General features: G+C 40.2%; 1 protein-coding gene across 5 annotated transcripts in view; it reads right to left on the bottom strand.

Annotated features, from left to right (window-relative positions):
- Positions 1-19123, bottom strand: part of pou6f2 (POU class 6 homeobox 2) — a 100869-nt gene that overhangs the window by 67607 nt on the left and 14139 nt on the right. For all 5 annotated transcript variants that reach the window (XM_074693191.1, XM_074693193.1, XM_074693188.1 and 2 more), the window contains one exon: positions 6722-6819. In XM_074693191.1, the coding sequence (XP_074549292.1) occupies positions 6722-6819 (98 nt within the window). The remainder of the gene's footprint in view (positions 1-6721; positions 6820-19123) is intronic.

The following is a 19123-nucleotide window of genomic DNA, read 5'->3' on the forward strand; positions in this document are numbered from 1 at the left end:
TTATTTTGGTATTTAAACAACTTGAAACAAGAATTTGATTCTGAGCTGGTCAGGTGTAATTGGCTTGTTTTGAGTCTAAAAAGACATTTTCTACTGAAAATAGACAAAACACTTAACAAGATTTCTGATTTTTCCAGTGTACAGATGCCTGTATTTCTGCACTTCGACTACAAGGAGATCCTGTTCTTCCGCTATCTTATCCACGCGTCTGTACTGCAGGGCGCAAATTTTTTTGAAAGGGACCGCGCAAGGAGGTGTAGATGCAAAAATGATGTCATTCATCCACAAGAAGACGCGTCAAGCATAAATCAGCCTTAAGAAGTAGCATTTAGAAATAACCGAATTTTGGTGCTGATAATCTCATTTTGATTTAATTTTGATTTAATTTAATTTTGGATTATGAACAGGCAAATATAAAAAAGTGAGACTATTTCAAGATTACTTTCAAAGTCCTGACTGGGCATTTAACATCTGAATTGCATACAATAAGAACACCATACAATTATTTAGTCGGTGTAAGAGATAACTTACCATCTATGTTAAATATGTTAAACTTATATATCATGTGTGGGATGCTGGCAGTATTCAGAAAATCTCATATAAAAGTTTAACTATTGAGTATGAATCTTAAGTTTGAGCTTTGCAACTTCAAGTTTATTGTCTGTATTTCTTGTATTTGCTGCAGAGGTAACTTAAAGTGCAACAGTATCACACTTAATCAAAACACATACACTCTACGTTATATTCTGGGATGCTTAATTGAGACGGGTAAAGCAATGGAGCAGATGTCACCAAAGTGACTGTATCATTAATCAGTGAGTTTTGATGAATGTGGTTGTTTTGCAGATGAATTCTGTGCTGCTGTGTCTCTCTCTCACACACACACACTCACTCAAAAAACACACTGCCGTTGGTACTGACAGACATCAAATCCAATCTTTGCCAGAGAGCTGAGGATTTTTCTTTCCCAGAGATGCAGAGTGATTTGTGTTTCATCCCATTGAACAAATCCTCGGTACCACAGTGTGCCTGAAACACACAGTGCTTTTCAAAATAAAAAAAGGAAAACGCAGCAGCACTTCACCCTTTTGATGAGGGATATAACACATCACTCTCGACTCTTCATGTATCCATTCATTCACATTAGTTAAAGTAGAAGCAGTGAAGTCATACCCATAGAGGGAAAAGATATGTTATCAGAAGTATCGCTCAGAGATATTTTGCACAGCAGAAGATCTCTTCAAATGTATTTTCCGAGGAAGAGGGTTTGGAAATACACCAACACATTTTTCATCGAGAGCTTTGAGCCACAAGTGGAAGGTTTGTACCGTGGCTGAAATCTCTGCGAATACACAAAAAGTGACATCTTAAATTTCATTCATCCTGATGAAAGTGTTTTCAAATTATGTCAGAGTCCGAGCACGTCAAAGTGGGTTTACGCGGAAAATACTGACGATGCAGAGAAATCCGACGATATGACTGTTTAACCGTTGAATTGGATTGTTTGGGATGAAATAATAAAAGGACGCTGTCAGCTTGTGTTGTGTCCTGAGTGAAGCAGCCTGAACATGTTGCTAGGTGAGCCTGGCTGCACTGTGTTGACTCCTCTACTGTGACTCATGTTCACAAGCCTTTAACTCCAATTGTCAGCTATCTGCTTCTGTTTTGCATGGTGTGTACGTTTGTGTGTGTGAGAATGTGTGAGTGTGTGTAGAGGATGCTCAGCAGGGCCGACTGGTGCGAAGACCCCACCGTGCTCCCGAGCCCGGTGCTCCTGGGTGACAGGCGTGTCACTGTGATAACCCTGCATGGTGCACAGCGCCTGCACCCGCTCCGACATACATGCGATCACAGTTAAAGAGGGACGAGGTCACGCGGGTTTAAAGCCACAACACACAAAAGATCTCCAGGTGACATCTCCACACTGAGAGACAAACGAATACCTGTTTGTGTTCTTAAGCTGCTGAAAGAATAAAAAAAGGGAGCACAGGGGTGTGATTGAGTTTGGCAGGAGTAATCACAAACAGGCTTTAAGACGCCTCCGCGCTTTGATACGCAACAACCGCGCGCAACAAACGACAACATCTGACGCTTCTGAGAGCATTCAAAATGACATTTGCCATTAACTTTAAAAAATGAATTAATAATTGGGGGAGCTCAAAGAATCCTCAAAGGACAATAACAAAGGCAGCGCGTTTGTAAGCTGCAAGTGACATACGTTTAATCTCACATTTTAAACTCAATGTAATCTTGAATCGAAGCAGCACATAATCAAAGACGCTCTTTGAACATTTCATCTCACAGTCAAACAAAATGAGATTGCCAGGCTTGACAGCAAAGACAGCCTCACATAGAAAGGGAATAACATTAAAAGACAATTCTGCAATTATCAGATGTAGGCCTGATTTATTTATCATAACAGGCAGCTTTGGAGAAAGAGGCAGCTGTTAGGCACACAGGCAGCGGCAGAGAAAAAGAACTGTGAGGATTTCTTCTTTTTTTCTTCTTCTCCCTCTTAAGGCTGTTTGTTGTGCCAGTTTAAGACTGATTATGATGTTTATCTGAGGTGAGGACTCTGTATCTGCAAACATCAGAACCAGAGATTAGGATAAATTTAGCGTCGACATAATTAGGCGAACTCGGCAGCCACACAACGCGCTTCATCCGCCCTTAGCATCACTCATCTTGATCTAACAGTTCAACTTCACCAGATTTCGCCGCCGAGTCTCCTCTCCATAGGTGCTGCTTGGAAAGCTGCGGTTCATTCCTTGGCAGGCCTGACAGCCGCGCGATGAGGAGCGGTCTCCTAGGGGGCCACGCGGGCTCTCAGACTGGGTGTGTGTTTGACTCGGGATGGGGAGGACTGGATGTGGTACCGAGCCGCTCTCTCTGCCCATCAGGGGAGAATAGGCCTTTCTGTCTGCTTGGCAGCTCTGGCACTGAGAAATTGCCCATAATCACCCAGATAGCAGACTTTTGTCATCCTAACTGCGAGTGGGGAAGAGAAGGAAGGTGGATTCATGTTGGGTAAACTACCATCGGATAATGGTTGTTCGAACAATATCCGGCTCTGGAGCGAGAATCTATCAAAACATATTGATCCTGGAACAAGAGAATTGGGTATGGCGTGCGGAGCGCCTTTGTTTCTGAAAAGTGTTAGCTTCACAGAGACTGTACTGACAGCATTAATATATTAGATGGTGACTGTTGAGAGCCGCCTGCTGAGGCTCACACTCTAACTGCTGCCTGCTCCAGATGCTCTGTTTTTTCTTATCTATTACTGGAACACTTGCTTTGACCTGTGAGGGTATCTGTAATCAGAAAAGTGCCTTTAATTAAGCTCATTCTTTATCTCCACCTGCAGCAGATTGACTCTTTCACCGGGGATTTCTCACCCTGCAAACCTGCCTCAACAAAACTGAATGGCTCTCCTGCGCTTGTGTTTCCTCTTTTGTTTATCCTGATGAGGACGGACTGTCATTGAGTAACACCGAGAGCAGGGTGAATGGCCTTATTAAAGAGGGTGGAGGAAACCTGATGCTCTAAGTTTGTGTGTGTGTGTGTGCGTGTGTGAATATTGAGTGGTGACATTGAGCAACACTAATGAGATAGATGTTCATTAAACAGCGCGAAGCCACCGGGCCAATAAATCCAATCAGATAGGACAATGCCTGATTGAGCTATTAACAGGGCTGCAGGCTCGGCCCCCGGAGCTCCCCCGCTTGTTTTGACAAGGCCGTTACTGTCAGCTCATTAGAGCCACGACTCAATTACACGTGAAGATGATGTGTGAGGACCAAATGCTTTATGAGGCCACAGTAAGGCTGAGATTATTTACTGTGTGGCAGCTGTAGCTTCTTTGGCTTACGCTGCAGTGGCATAAAAATAATATGAACATAACAAGACAGATGCTGCACTCACAGGTATGTAGGTAAACTGGATTTTGCCATACAAAATTGCAAATATCTTTAACTAGAAAAGCACTCAGAGAACATAGCATATCGTGATTATCACGCAACACTTTAGTCCGACTTTAATGTTACACTCCCTTTCAACAGACTGTCTGCTACAATTTGGTGTTAGTTGCAGGTTTGTACGATAATTTGTTACCTGACAGTGTTGAAAATTATGAAGACCCAGTACATATTTCATATTCCAGATCTTGTCAGAAATTATGGTGACCTTGTCTTGTATTGTTTTGCAAAGCAATCTGACCATTTATCGTAGAGTTATATACACATATGGTGAAAACAGCCCTATCTCACAATGATAAAGGATCCTTAAAAAAAATCCTGGATCCAGACGGTTATCCGGATCACCTCCAAAACTTAATCACTTCTTCCTTATCCCATTTCGAACATTTCCTGAATATTTCATCAAGATCCGTTTGTTACTTTTTGAGTTATGTTGTTCACAGACAAACTCTTCCAAAAAACATAACCTCCTTGGCGGAGATAATTAAACTCAGAATTTCAGTGTGCCAACTATTTTTCATCTATTCAACAACTACTGAGACTAAAAAATGCTATCTTTTCTTTTGAAATGCACAAACTTGTGTTTTCAACATCTGGTAAATGATTATTGCACATGATATGGAAAAATGAGCAGTTTAAAAGAAGAAGAAAAAAAAAAAACCTGAGTTGATTTTTTAGGAGTTTAATGAGACAGAACACTGTAGTTGTGTTAGCACAGCTTTTCATCTCCCTGTCAGCGCTGGAATTTTTTAGATTGGGCAAAAATTCGAGGAGTTATGGTTTTCAGACGCTGTTAAAAGCTTTCAGGATATTTGCTCTGTGGAGCTATGTCACATGCTTGTGATAACAGTGCTGAACCATATATCAAGTTCTTGGGTTTCCAATGCAGTTTGAATTTTTTCTGATTGAACAAACAGCCAAGGTAAATATAGCGCAGGTTGTAAAGGGTTAATAAAAGGTATGTGAAATGCAGTTTCTCTTTCATTTTTTCTGTCAGAAATGAATGAGTGTACGTATGAATAAGTGACCTTTAACATCTATGTTTGTAGCAGGTAGCATCAGAAACACATTACTGGTAACATTCTTAAGATGCCTCCTTGGTTCATGTATCACTGCTCCTCTCTTTTGAGCACTTCAATGTCTGTTTGTGCCCATAGATAACTGATTATGTGACTTTGAGGTATCTATTTCATGTATTGCATTCCCTTTCATTTATCTCATTTATCTTTTAGTATTAAGGTGGTTTTCTTAAATGTTACAGTGGGTGGTGGTGGGGGCGTAGGGGTTCTAATTCCTATCATAAATACTATACATTTCAAGGTTGTACTGTAAAAAAAAAAAACAGAAATAAATGAATAGATGAATGACTTTGTTTAGAAGGAACTAGCTGAGTATTTTCAGTCTATATTATGATACAAAGACAGAGCTTCTCTATCTTGTTAAAGTCATCATCAGAAAAATTAAGATAAAAGTAAATGCTTATGCGTTTAATCCGTCCTTCAAAAAAGGAGAAAAAACACAATATCAGTAATGATAGCATACAGTCTTCTGTGTTTCGTGTTGCCATCTTGTCACACAAAAAAGCAAAGTTATTTCACATAAAAAGAAGGTCTATATCAGTGGCTGCCACAGGTCAGGACCCAAAACCTGTAAAACTATTTTCAATTGCATATTTCATCCAATACTGTAAAAATATTAGCTAAATTAGGGGTTCAAGTTTGCATAAAACCATGCAAAAAGAATATGTTTGATCTGTCAATGTTTATCTATTGATACAAGACCCCTGAAGTGGTATCAGTGGCAGCAGATTCATTAAGGAAACACAACAATCTGTGCACATTGGTTGTACTGATCTGCTAAACCAAGTATCTTAGGTGTTTTTAGGTTGGCTGATAAGTGTTTTACTCATGGCAAGGAGTCCCTGGTGCCTGGCGTCACTATTTCTGGGGTCATGGACCAAAAAAGTTTGGGAACCCCTCCCTGTTTTCAAATATATTGAATTTATAATGTATTTAACCCTCAGTCTGTCAGTCGTCTGATTCATTACTGATCTATCTAACTTTCCAGTAAAGTGTCAACACAGCTGAGTTTGCCATCATCAAAAGTTTGGGCATTCTGAATGAGATCTGTCCTCTTCAGTGTTTGTATCTGAACAGGTTTGATAAAGGTGACTGAATGAAAAGAGAGAAGAAAAGAGAAATGAAAAGAGTTATGGCTCATTGAGAGCAACACTGGAACACTAATTATCAAAAACAAAAAAGATGCTTGAACCAAACAATGTTGAACTCAACCTTCACAAACACTAAAAATGATTTGTCATCATGGGAGTTTTTACAAGCATCATAAATCAAAGTTGTTGGTAGAGTCAAACTTCTGAAAACTTGAGGGTTAAGAAAGTTATCTATGTATAGAAAGCTTCTAATTGTGGATTTATAATTTCTACACTGTCTGTACCAGGTCACAAAACCACAAAACATACTGCTTATTAGGTAGGCATTTCCGAACTCAAACGATGACTCGGCAAAAAAGCTAAAGTTGTGAAAAGGATGCATGTTCTTCAATTAAATTTCTTCAGACCTGTTAAACCTTGGTAAGAACTTTTATATGATGCTATACACCTCAAAAACGTCTGTTGTTTTCTGTTATTGAGGGATCTGGCTTCTGTTTTAAGTTCCTTGATGAAAATCCTACATAGCCTCATTATCACTGATTTCACATGCAGAGTCTTCCCTGTCTTGCACACTCACCTGTGGACCCATCGGGTATCCTGGGTGGGACTGTCCCAGCTGACTCTGCTCTGAAGGACTGCTGCTGGCGTCTGACTGGACTGAGCCGTCCCGAGCTCCTGGGATTGCAACAAAAAGAAAGAGAAAGAGACAACAATGAGGCAACCTTGAATCAACACAGACAAAAGACTAGATAAACACTGCCCGTGCTGCATTATTACAACACAGAGTGTCGCTCAGCGCAGAGAAGGGCAGCCGGGAGAGAGGGGAATTTGTATTTAAGTGCTTTATCAATAACGGCTGTAGCACTGAATAAATTACCAACCAACAGAGAGGTTCGTTGATGGTGGATGATGTATACCAACGGGTCCCTGATGGCCCGGATAACAGCTGAGAAATAGAGCTCCAGCACAAATGCTGGAGCCATATTATACACCCATTTACATCACTGAGTATCACTCAGCTAAACCACCTCACCCCTCCTTTCCCTCCCTCAGATCTGAGTCTGTAGCTACGAGACACAATTAGACCTGTTAGCTACGAGGGCAGGGAGGATCGGAGCAGACAGGGACATGATAATAAGCTTGCTGATGGCTGCAGGGAAAATAAAGGACACCAGCAATTTGGTATCATAGCAATCCTTTTCTCACAGGGTCTCTGCGTAGTGCAGCGAGGGGGATGGTTCTAAAAGGCATGAGGGGTTACGCTGACCGTCAGTCTTTGACCTCAATGATACTGAAATTAGGGAATGTCTGAATGTTGACACAAAGGGCTATGGTTCAGATCTTGCAGAAAAATCTGTGGTTTAGCTCAGCTGGTGGAGCAGGTGCCCCATGTAGAGACCACAGCTCTTGCTGCTCTGGTCTCAATCTTTGACTCTTGACTCAATCTTTTAAAATACAATGAAATGTTTCTTAGACACATCCAATGAAAAGTACACCGCAGCAGTACCGCGCCACTCAACTGGAGTTATGTGATGCAACCTTCTGGGAGTGTCCAGTTGAAAGTTTCAAAAACTGAAAATCCAACAGCCTTCATCACAAGAAGACTGCAATGCTTCCCCAAAAGTGAGCCAAAAAGCTGACAAAATTATGAAACATATTTTTCCTGAGACGTTTGTGATGTCTCTGTGACGTCACCAATTTGTTACTAATACAGAGATTTGAAGCCCATTGTTGATGGCGACCATATTGGAAATGTTAAACTCAACCTAGCTTTGTTTGGGCTTCTTGATTTTTGTGTTCATGTGGTTTCTGGTGTTTCTGCAGCCAGCCTCAAGTAAGCACTTGAAGAACTGCAGTTTGGCTTCAAATTGTTCGACCAGAGGTTTCTACTTGGTGGACTATTGAAATTTTGACAAAATAGAATTGACAACTGCAGCTTGGCAAAAGAGGAGTTCATTACATGTTATTACAATATGTTGTATGTTTGAGTTTTCATGTTATTTTTTCTCTGCTGCCAATAAATTCCCTGATACAAAAGTTCCCGTCTGCTTCCTTTTTTAAAAATCATCAAGATAAGAAATGAAATCTTAAATACAATATCAAATAGAGTACATATAGACATAGTAGTATCTTTTATACAGTATTATGATATTGGTGTTTTACAGAGAATTGTCTCAAGTCTTTTCTCCCAGCCATATTCAGTATTGATATTCATCAGTAACACTCATGTTAATGCTGAAACCCTTTTGCTTTGAAATGTGCAATAACTTGTTTTTATTGCTAGTACAATCTTAAAGTGTGCAATACCTCAGCACTGTGTTATTGTGCTGAAGTTTTTTTAATCTCTGTTATTAGTTTGTACATTTCGTACTTGTTCATTGGTTTTACATAGTTAAATTGGTCTGTGCACATTACTTTTTTCCTTGTTTAACTTATTTGATCAATTTTGTATCATTTAATCATATTAATTATATCTTTATGTATTTTTAGTGTAATTTGTTTGAACTTATAGTACTTGTAGTACTGTATTTCTGTAAATTATCCCGCATCTCATTGTATCTCATTGTATTTCTTCTCAATAATCATAATAGAGTTCAATAATTTTTTTTTTTTTATGAAACTGCTTTGAGTAAATTGTGCCAACATTTGGCACTGTCAGGATGCGAGTTCACAGCTTAAAGAAGCTTTAAGCTCGTCTTAGCCGTAGAACTTTTTGGACATTGTTGTGCTGGATTATTGTTAATACTATCTGCTTTGTGAATTAGACCATAATATGGAGGAGATAGCAAAGACAAACCTGCAATTGTTGGTGCAATTAGCAGTTGCAAGCTATACTCACTCATGTAAATGTGTCCTTTTTTGTTTAAGCAGAAACAGTTGTCAAGCCAAATATATTTTTTGGAAAAACGGTTGATACAAGTTAGAAATTCCTCCTCCAGTTAATAACATTCACTCTCAGATTCATCTCTATAAGTTTGACCATTGGTGACTTCAGGCCTTTCATAGATGACACGTGAATACTTGAAAATATTCACCAGAAATTAGTTGTTCTTAAATCCAATTCCAGCAGATCTCTCATCATTTTTTTCTTTGACTCATTATTATAAAGTCGTCTATTGTTAACATTTGTATTGCTCAAAATGTTAAAAATGAAGTGTGTAGGCAGTTGTAATACTCTAACACTTTGTTTTTGTGTTTTTGCATGAACAGCAAATCCAAAAGAGTATTTAGGCATTTCATGTATTGTGGAGTTATTGGGACACTGCACAATATGTGCTGAAGGAAGCTAATTTTTGGTTGTTCTCTTTAAAAGCTTGAGCACACAAGGCTGTCTAGAGTTTTAACTTGTATTATTCTTGGATTTAAAGTCAATTTACGAGCACAATCAGGCTTATTATAAAAACATTTTTGCGATTGTCTTACAGAAGGTTATGTGAGATTTGTGATTTAATAACCAGGACCAAGCTCTGAATGTCAGATCAAAAAACCTTCACAAATGTGAATAAAATATAATTTAACCACACTGTCTTCTTTATACAACAGCTTGTCCCCTGAATAAAGTGAATTTTGTACATGCAGCAGAACCATCCATGTGGAAACTTGTTTGAAGGCCACACACTCTTGTTAAAGCACACATTGTTGGCGTTGAATTAAAAAAAATATATAATCACATTTCCTCTGCCTGATCGATTTTCTCAAATGGAATATTGCTGCTTTTAAATAAAGAATAGAGCTGTGGTGTGTTGTGTCTTTTAAGGTTGAATAGGTTTTTTTCTTGTTAAACATACATGGCATGCAGTAGGTCTGCAGTCCTTTCAGAAAAGATTCATACAAAACGCACTATTGAAAAGCATCACCAGCAAGATCTCATTGCCTGTCAAGTATATTTACGCATTACATTTTAAACGCAGCTCTGCCAACTAAAATCATTTCATCTTTACATAAAATCCAAATAATTGGTGAATGGCATGACCTAAGCAACCTCAAGCGTTTGATGGCTGATGTGAAAGCCCAAGGGGAAGCCTGCTTTTCTTGCTGGTTTCTACCTCTGGCTGGCTGGCTGGCCCTGCTTCTCGATGAAGGTCCACATCCTCTCGCTTATCAGCCTCGCAACACAGAGGATATTTTGACAGGCCAGTCTCTTTTCAGCAATTATTTCACCCATAATGGATCACGTTGCGCACTGCCCCACCCTGTGCACTCAGTATCTGGAATTAAGATCAATCTGAGGGCACAAGAAGAGACTTTGAGGCTGATTCAGAGCTGATATGAAGCTACAGATAAAGTACAGTATCGACATAATCCGCTGTATAATTTGACATTTATTTGGGGGATTGGGTATTACGAGGCCATATATTATCTTTTTCACTGGCTTTCATGAGAGGTTTTGTCTCTTAGCAGTAGTGATGCACCAATTGAGGAAACCAGGGTCACACAGATTCCAATGTGAAAATTTTAACGAAAAGCAATTCTGATACCAATTTTTATTATTGTTTTTTAACTGTTGGGTTTTTTGCTTGCCTATCTGGGCTATGGATTAAACTTATTTTAAAAATCTTTATCACCTATGACAGCACAAAAACACTTTCTTAGCATGGCCTTTATTTTTGGGGAATCACTTATTAAGTTTTAAAAACAAACTTAAAAACTATCAATTTGAAACTCTTAAATATGGCACAGTGCGTTTTTTTAATAGGATATGATTCTCTTTTAATTTAAAACCTCTGCGAGAAGTATTTATATTTCATTTCTTAAGTTAAGTTTTGCAATTTTGCTCTTCTTTGTTTGGACAGCTCTACTGAAAGTAGAGAGCAGGGAACGCTCTGCAGAAAAGAGTTCATGGGGTCATTGTAACTAGAGATGGGTACTGAATCAGGTACTTTTATAGGTACTGACCGAATTCAGTCAAAAGTACTGAGCACTGATTCATGCAAATTAAAAAAAAATCCCATGTTTAGGCCCCCAAATGCATCCTTGCGACTGTGAGGGACTGAAGGACTATGTGATTTTCCATGCTGGACATGAACACAGCATTGCAAGGTTATATATTGAAAAGTAAATATGTTAAACTGGTAAAATGAGATTTTATTATTAAACAAATTATATTTTTTACAACATTAACACAAAAAGGAACGAAAATTGGTACTGATACTGGTTGCCAGGTACCCAGCATTGGTACCGTATCGTCTCAAATGTGAAAGGTACCCATCCCTAATTGTAACAAGGAATTTAGCTTCAATACATGGGGCGCATGCCTGAACCATTAAGCAAAACTGTGGTAGCACAACCCAGCTGAAACTTTTTTACGTTTGTCTTCTGGATTCATGATAGAGAAGGGGACTCTAGACAAAAAACGCTATCCTATAATCAATGCTAATTATTTGCTTATTGTTCGAAAAGTCCGCTTCCTGATGTCAACCATTTGATTAATGAAAGTTATAGGCTAGCTAAATATGATATATGAATGTATATGATCTAAGCTGATTTTCTAGTTTTATGCAGCAAAGTTTTCATGTAACCTTTTTTGTGTATTTTTTGTGTAACAAAACAAAAATATGAGATGCCAATAATCTTCAGAAAGGCATTAGAAGAATAACAGAAAATAAAATGTTGATAATGAAAGTTATTTTGGCCCAGTTGCTGTTTTCATGGGGAACAACTTTTTTTTTTTGATGCGCAAAAGTTCCCAGTTGGGTCAAATATGGTTTACCCTTTACATTACGTCGACCACTGCACTGAATTCCAAGTTATTGGCAATGAGCAGATATGAATCAAGAGCGTAATGCTCACCAGTCACCACTACCATGTATTGGCTAATATTTCAGGCTAGCATCATCTAGCAGTAAACTCTTATTTTGAAGGTCTTTAAACCGTAGGGATTTTTCATACTGACTTAAAAAAATGGTGATTTTTATGTGCAGTATCTTAAACTTTCCAACCAATCCACAGGAAACTTACAAAATTTATCCGTCAGTGCCTCTATGCCTCTAAACAATCTTTGAACCAGAAAATTGTCCAGTTATGAATATGAAAACAACAACTATCTAAATTAAGATACTCAGCAGTGATGAAAGGAGGACTTATTTTATGTCTTCATTAAAATGCTGCAAATTTGACTGTACTTAAGACATTGGCTGTGAATAATGTCTAATAAACTGAGCAGGGCACTCTCTGAGTAATGATTCTTTGATGCCTTTTATTGCATCATTCCACAATAAGTTAGAAAGCTTCATCCCTTTGCAAATATCTGTAGCGTTAATACATTTATCGCAGGGGGAGAGATCGATAATAAATAAATACACATGCACATCATCCTCCCGAAGGGTTTCAGTAATTTCTTTAACTAAATTAAATAGCTGACAGGAGAAGCATCCAGGGAGTCAATCCTCAATTCTTTTTTATTACTGGAATCTTTGCACATGTTTTGATTTTCTTTGAAAAATGAACTTATCTGCTGTGAATGACTGGATAAATTCTCTACTAGATTTCCCCATGATGATGATGAACGATGTATAAAGAGGAGAAACTTCACGAGAAAGAAAGTCCTCTGATACCCTGATTACACCCAGGGTGGACAATGGCCAGAAATGCGATGAATGGATGTGTTGATGTGAGGAGAGGTGAAAGAGGAAGCTGAACGCATGAAAGAGCAGGAGATTCACCTTAGGTGTATCTGTACATTTATGTGGGACAGGCAGGCTTTGGAGTTTCCTGCGCAGTTTGTTAAATCTTTATTCTGATTCGCAAATACACTTCAGCTCGTAAGAGAGAATGTACGATACTCACAGCCTTGCCTGGCACAAAGAGGATGAGCACAATGAGATGAAATACGTTTAATTAATTCCACATTCATGCTACATAATGTGAAACTGCTTTATATGAAAGTGAATAATCAGATTTATTACAGGGCACAGAGGGCAATTTGATCTGACGTATGTCATGGAAATATTGCCAATATCCACCGTGATATAAATTGTCTTTCATTGATCACCAAAGTGGCCACTGGAGAGCGACTTTCAATGCCACACAAGGCAGAATGTGTGTGTGTGTGTGCGTGTGTGTGCCTGTGCTGTGTGGTTGGGGGGCAAAAAGCTATATTTATTTGACTTCATTCGGCCTGTCTTAATGCAGGGTGCCCCAAGGACTACACCACAAAACAATTAGCCTGGATTTCATAAAGCAATCAGCATGCCACCTTGTCTAATGCAACCGCTTCATACATTGACAGTCTGAATAAAATGGGTGTTATTGAAAGCTTTGTGTTCGTGTTAGCTTTCGCCTCGCTGCATTCATGAATCAATTTCTGCCCATAAAAGAAGCTTTAACACTTAAGCTATTTTAGTGGAAATGCATTATGTAAGTTGTCAGACATGCGAGAGAGGCCTGGTAACGATTCAGGCTATTCACAATGAACAGCCAACCCCCCCCCCCACCTCCTATTTTTATAATGGTGCTTTTGAAAATGTCTGGCTGAGTGCATGTGTTTCGCTGTTAAGATGTTGTCAATCATTTCCCTGTAGAAATCTAATCTATGTAAAAAATAATTTCACATGCGATCACATTAAGAACGATGGAAGATTAGAAGTAATTACGTTCTTGATTGCAGGAATAAATTGAATTTTTTGGAGTGGGGAGAAATTAAAGAATGCAGAGTGGTGTTTGTTAGATCTGCTGAAGCGTAAAGAATAGGTGCTGATAACAACGGGCCACATCATACACAAGGTTTAATTCCATCAATAAACGCCCAATCGTCCCAGATTGTTTGACCATTGATTTTTTTAATGCCACTCGGAAAGTTGATGTGAAATTACATGAGGAGCTGAAGGGGAAATGCAGAGTGACAGATCTTTTTAGTTTTGTATCGAGTCAAAAAAGTTGCGTATGTTACAAACGGAGCATGAGGCTGTATGGAAATATGCAGCGTGGGGTTTTAAAATGATTTACTAAACTCCTCGCAGAATGCAAGTGAGCCAGAATCACCTGTGATTTAGCTCAGTGTTTCATTACTCCCACCAAGGCCCTCAACAATAACGCAGGGCATAATCTGCTGCCAATAACTCCAGGTGCTCTTAGTCAGATGGCTCCCTCTGGGCTGGCAGGGATGTAATACTCTGTTTAGAGGCAGCGGCGAAGAAGCTGCTAAGGATAGCTCGATAGCGTTCCTGTGGATAGAAAATCACCAGAGACTGACTTTTGAGTGGCTGCCTGTAACACTATTAGCCACATTATGGCTCCTGCTGCTGCGCGGAGAGCTGTCATTTCCTTAATTAAGAGCCCAGCGCGGGGCAAGAGGGAGAAGAGGCCGCGGCAATCTCTGCGGGCCCCTCGACATTAAAGCCTGATTCCTCATCTCACGAGGGCGTAGACCTTACAGAGGGAAGGGGGAAAAAAATCCATCTCATTTATTATTCGGGCGCAAAGTGGAATTATGGAGTTAAGGAATTACATCGGAGGTGGTGCTGAACAGAAAGGATTTTACACCTCAGCAGTTCTAAGACTATTTTTGAGGTGATTGTTAAGCCAAGAGGAGAGTGAGGAAAGCTCAGAGGACAGGAGAAGAAGAAGGGCAAGCAGAGAGGGAAAGGATGCAATGGTGGTGTTTAATGTAAACAAAGAAAACAGTACTCGAGTTTGAAGACATGGTTTGTGATGAATGTGTGGGGAATCTGTATGCAAACGATGCTCAAAGCAGGGAGGACCGGTGCTCCAACACTTATGCTCTCACTCATGGCCACAGGTCTCCACCAAAAGGCTCTCTGACATGAGAGTGCTCGGCTCTGGCTCTTACCTGTCTCTCCCTCGATGCTGGAGTGGAGCAGGAAGAAGCTGCACAAGCACAAGAGGGACCAGAGGGAGGTAAATTGGTGAGAAGAGGCAATGCCCGATTCAAAGGTCAAGAAGGAGAGATGGTGTGATGGGGAGACGAGGAGGAAGGGGAGGGGAGAAGAGGGCTTTTGTGTTGTATCTTCACAGTGGACTTGGGACACTTTGCACATGAGCACATCTGTTCGGGTGCATCCTCCTCATTCCCAAAGCAAAGTCAACCTGATTAGCTGAGGCTGGAAGAGGAAAATAACAATCCAAATGATTCTTCATCCTTTTATGGACGGACGCTGGGATGAAGAGCATCGTAAGCCTTTTAGGAGACGCCTGCTTCTCAGAGGCTCCTCCCCTTAAATTACTTAAATGATATTTGCAGTAAATAGGATTCTGCTGCTGGCTGAAGGCTTTCCTCTCCTTACTTTATGTGGATACCAAAGGCTCCAAGAACAAGAGGTGGATGAATATGAGTTATTCAACTGTATTTTTACAAGTTTATTTGAAAGGATAGGATATCAGGATGTGGTCACACTGGCAAAACGTATCGTGCTTAAGCACACTTAAACACTAAAGCCCAGTTCGTTTGGCCAGTTGACTGCAAGCCTGCCATGCTCAAGCATGGCAGGCTTGCATGCGTGCCCTCTGCTTTGGCACGCTTCGGAGGGCACGCATGCAACGCGTATGATACATAACGTATGATTGCTGCCACCGCTCCTGTCTACAATTATTTTAAACAAAAGAGTGTTTTAGAGGGTTGTGTTGCACCAAAAGAGCCGAAGGTAAGCCAGAAAGTCTCTAAAGTTGTAGCAGTCCTCTCTGTGTCTCATTGTGCTGACACTGATGAGATCAGGCTTCATGTAAACAGACACTTTGTAATGACATGTGTGGGCCATGCCCATGTGTGATACCTGCTAATGATTCATATAGGAGTAGTGTCACCGCTAGCCGTACTCTCAAGCAGGGGAACGACGCTACGGAGGGGCAATCATGCTTGAGTGCGGCACAGTTTGGATAGCCAGTTTGAGATGTAATGGATATCCTATTTTTAATCAAGAGCATTTTTAATTGATTTGAGGGCAGTATTTTATTGATTTCATGCTGAGATTTCGTGATATTGTCTCTCAAAACTCTACTCTTGCGCTCAAATTTGCTCTTAGCGTGCTCAAACTGTGTCCTCTTGCTCGGTTACAATGCTGCTCGCTCAGATTTCCTGTGCTCACAGATCTCTGTCTGCTCGCGAATGATTTGTGGATCAACCAATAGGAGGCCAAGTAGTATTGACCAATCAGAATGTCCCTGTTTGTTTATGGGTGCGTTCGCTGTTTTTCCTGGAGCGTTGCATACGAGCGGGCACTCTTTCAACCCCCCGACCTCCGGGGCTGTAATAAATGTGATTTCTTTAATTTTTTTGTTTACTGTTGGAATCAAATATCGTTCAATAAATACACAAGTGCCTGTGTTTTCACTGTTGATTCCACGGTTCATGCCAAACAAAAATGTGTAGCTAGCCATGATAGTTCACAGTAGTCAAAGCTGTCTCTCTGCTAATAGATCAGGCCAGCATCACTTAGCAGTTAACTTTTACTTTGGAAGTCACTAGATTAGATTTTTTTTCTTTCATGCTAATGTAAAAAAATGTGTTATTTCTATTCAAAGTATCTCAAACTTTCCAACCATCCCATCAGAAGCATATGTAATGTAGCTGCTGTTACAGTGACGACACCATCATTGCTTCCAAACCAACTTCAAACCAGCATATTGTCCAGTAATAAAAGTAAAAATGTCAAAATCTAAATCTAAAATATCTAAAATATAAATTAAGATATTCAGCTTTAATTAATGAAAGGAGGAGTTACTTCAAACTGTTGAGGTATATGCGTTATCTGTGAGATAGAAAAGGCTTCTTTCTTATAGGGATGAGGTGTGATTTTTGATTATTCAAATAATCCATTAATTTAGAAAAAAAAAAATTACTCATATGATTATCATCTCATCTCATTCTCCTTCAAATTGGTTTCCCAGCTCCTGGTTGTAATGTGATGTAACTGTCAGACAGGGGTTGTAGAGCATCTGAAAGCATTTTCCTTTTTGGAATTGGTTAACTTTAAAACATTTCAAATGAATTGAGAAAGCACAAGTGTGAGATTCAGACTTCTGCAGTGCCAAAGAGTTTTGGGAGGAACTGATACAAAAAAAAAAAAAAAAAAAAAAAAAAAATGGTTAACAGAAAACTTTGTTCGCAAAACCTTGGGCCTTGAATATATGCACAGATTGAATGAAGGATAATAACTACTAAAGTTAGCATTTACTACTGAATACCATTTCAGCTTGGAATGTCCACCCTGTTGTCAAGGATTAATCATTTCGGTTTTTGATCGATAAGGTTGAGAAGACAGTTTTGAAAAGCCGAGTTATAAATGTGAACAGTTCTCAGAGCAAAATCTTAACTTTGAACCTGTTTCTTCAATCTGTAATGACACTGAATGTTACATCATGTCAGCTGATGGACATTTGAAGGAGCCACTGGGCTGTGAGGCCAGCCCAGTGTGTGTGTGTGAGTGAGTGTGTGAGTGAGTGAGTGTGTGTGTGTGTGTGTGTGTGGCTAGACACCCACATGTCATGCCTGACACATCAGTCCGAGCCCCCCAGGCTATCTGGCACTAATGCTGCCTATGTCCCACTTTCTACCCCTTTGCCCCCTCAAAGCCTCCCTCCTCCTCCCCCCTGGTCTTCACCCGCTCCTTCTGTCATAGAGGTGTAATAACAATGGATCACACCAGTGCTGCAGCAGCGGCTCAATCACTGTAGGATAACATCGGGTGATACAAGCGGCACAGAGGATATCTTACCTGCTCTGAACCTGAGCTTCACAGAGGGGCTGTAGAAATGAGTTGATCTTAAAGTCCTGGATTAGATGTTGCTGTTCTCCCCACATGCTGTGATATTTACAGAAACGAGTGGGTAAAGGTGGAAACAAGCAAATAATCATGTAGCTTAAAGACACCCACCCCTCTCCTCCCTCCCCGCCCCTCCTTGCACATTATTCTTGGAGCAGACAAATAGTGGAAGGAGGGACGTCAGGAAATAGTATTGCTTTGAAGCACATAACTCTATTCTGGAGGAAAGAATCATCACAGTGTTATTCCACATCCTCAGATATAAAGGAAAAAAAACATAATAACTTCTCGATAGCCTGGATCTCCACTGCCCTATACCAGCCCCCCCCCCCACTTCCCTTCTCAGCCCGCCCACACCCCTGCCTCATCCACCATACACCCACTTCTCCTGCCTCAATCTTTGGTTTCAAAGGAAGCGAATCAGCCAGAAGGACAGAAGGTTATGCATTAGTACTGGTCATTGCTCAAAGAGCGAGCGTTATAAATAATAAAGGCTTGTGAAGGACACAAGGGCTGCTGGATGCATCTCTGGTTCACACCACACAAGTCAAAGACAAGTCTGTAATTTCTATTCCGAAAATGTGACCCTTGCAGCTTCAATTACATCTCAACAACACCAAGCGTGTCGGAGCCAGGAGATGTGATGCCTCTTTGTTAGCTCTACATGAAAGCCCTATTGATATTGGTTACACAAGCGCATGCTACATGTCATATAAGATTTTTTTTTTTTTTTTTTGAAAATGATTTCCCAACTTAAAGAAGTTGTGTCACTAAAATAAATGCATATTGAAATGCAATTTATTCCCTCCACAGCAGATGCGCCTGCACAACTTTTAATGTCTTTGGAAATACTTTGACGTGGAATAAAAAAAACAACGCAGAGAGGATTAGATTGTGAGGTTTTTGAAGTTCCATGTGTTGCTCAAAGTCATTTCTTGCGAGCCTTCGTGAAACCAGACGACCTTTGCTGCTGTTTACATAGAAAACAAGCTTCATCTTCCTCCCCGTCCTCCTCCTCCTCCTCGCCACGCACACACAGAAGAGCGCCTGTTCTCCTGCAGCCGTGGGCACTGCGGGCACATTAGCAAATGTATTACACCTGCTTTATAGGCATGCATTAAGCTTGTTTTCAAGTTTGCGCAGACAGCTGAAATCCCCATAATGAGATCCACCTCCTGGGGAGAGGCTTGTTCTCCTTCGCTCTCCTTTATCCTCTCTTATTTACCCAGCGTGGCCCATTCAGCGCTGGGTTTGCGCCACTT

The sequence above is a fragment of the Halichoeres trimaculatus genome, unplaced genomic scaffold (genome assembly GCF_033239565.1).
Source record: "Halichoeres trimaculatus isolate MK-OKI-2021-1 unplaced genomic scaffold, fHalTri1.1 fHalTri1_scaffold_18, whole genome shotgun sequence".
Classification (NCBI taxonomy): Eukaryota; Metazoa; Chordata; class Actinopteri; order Labriformes; family Labridae; genus Halichoeres; species Halichoeres trimaculatus.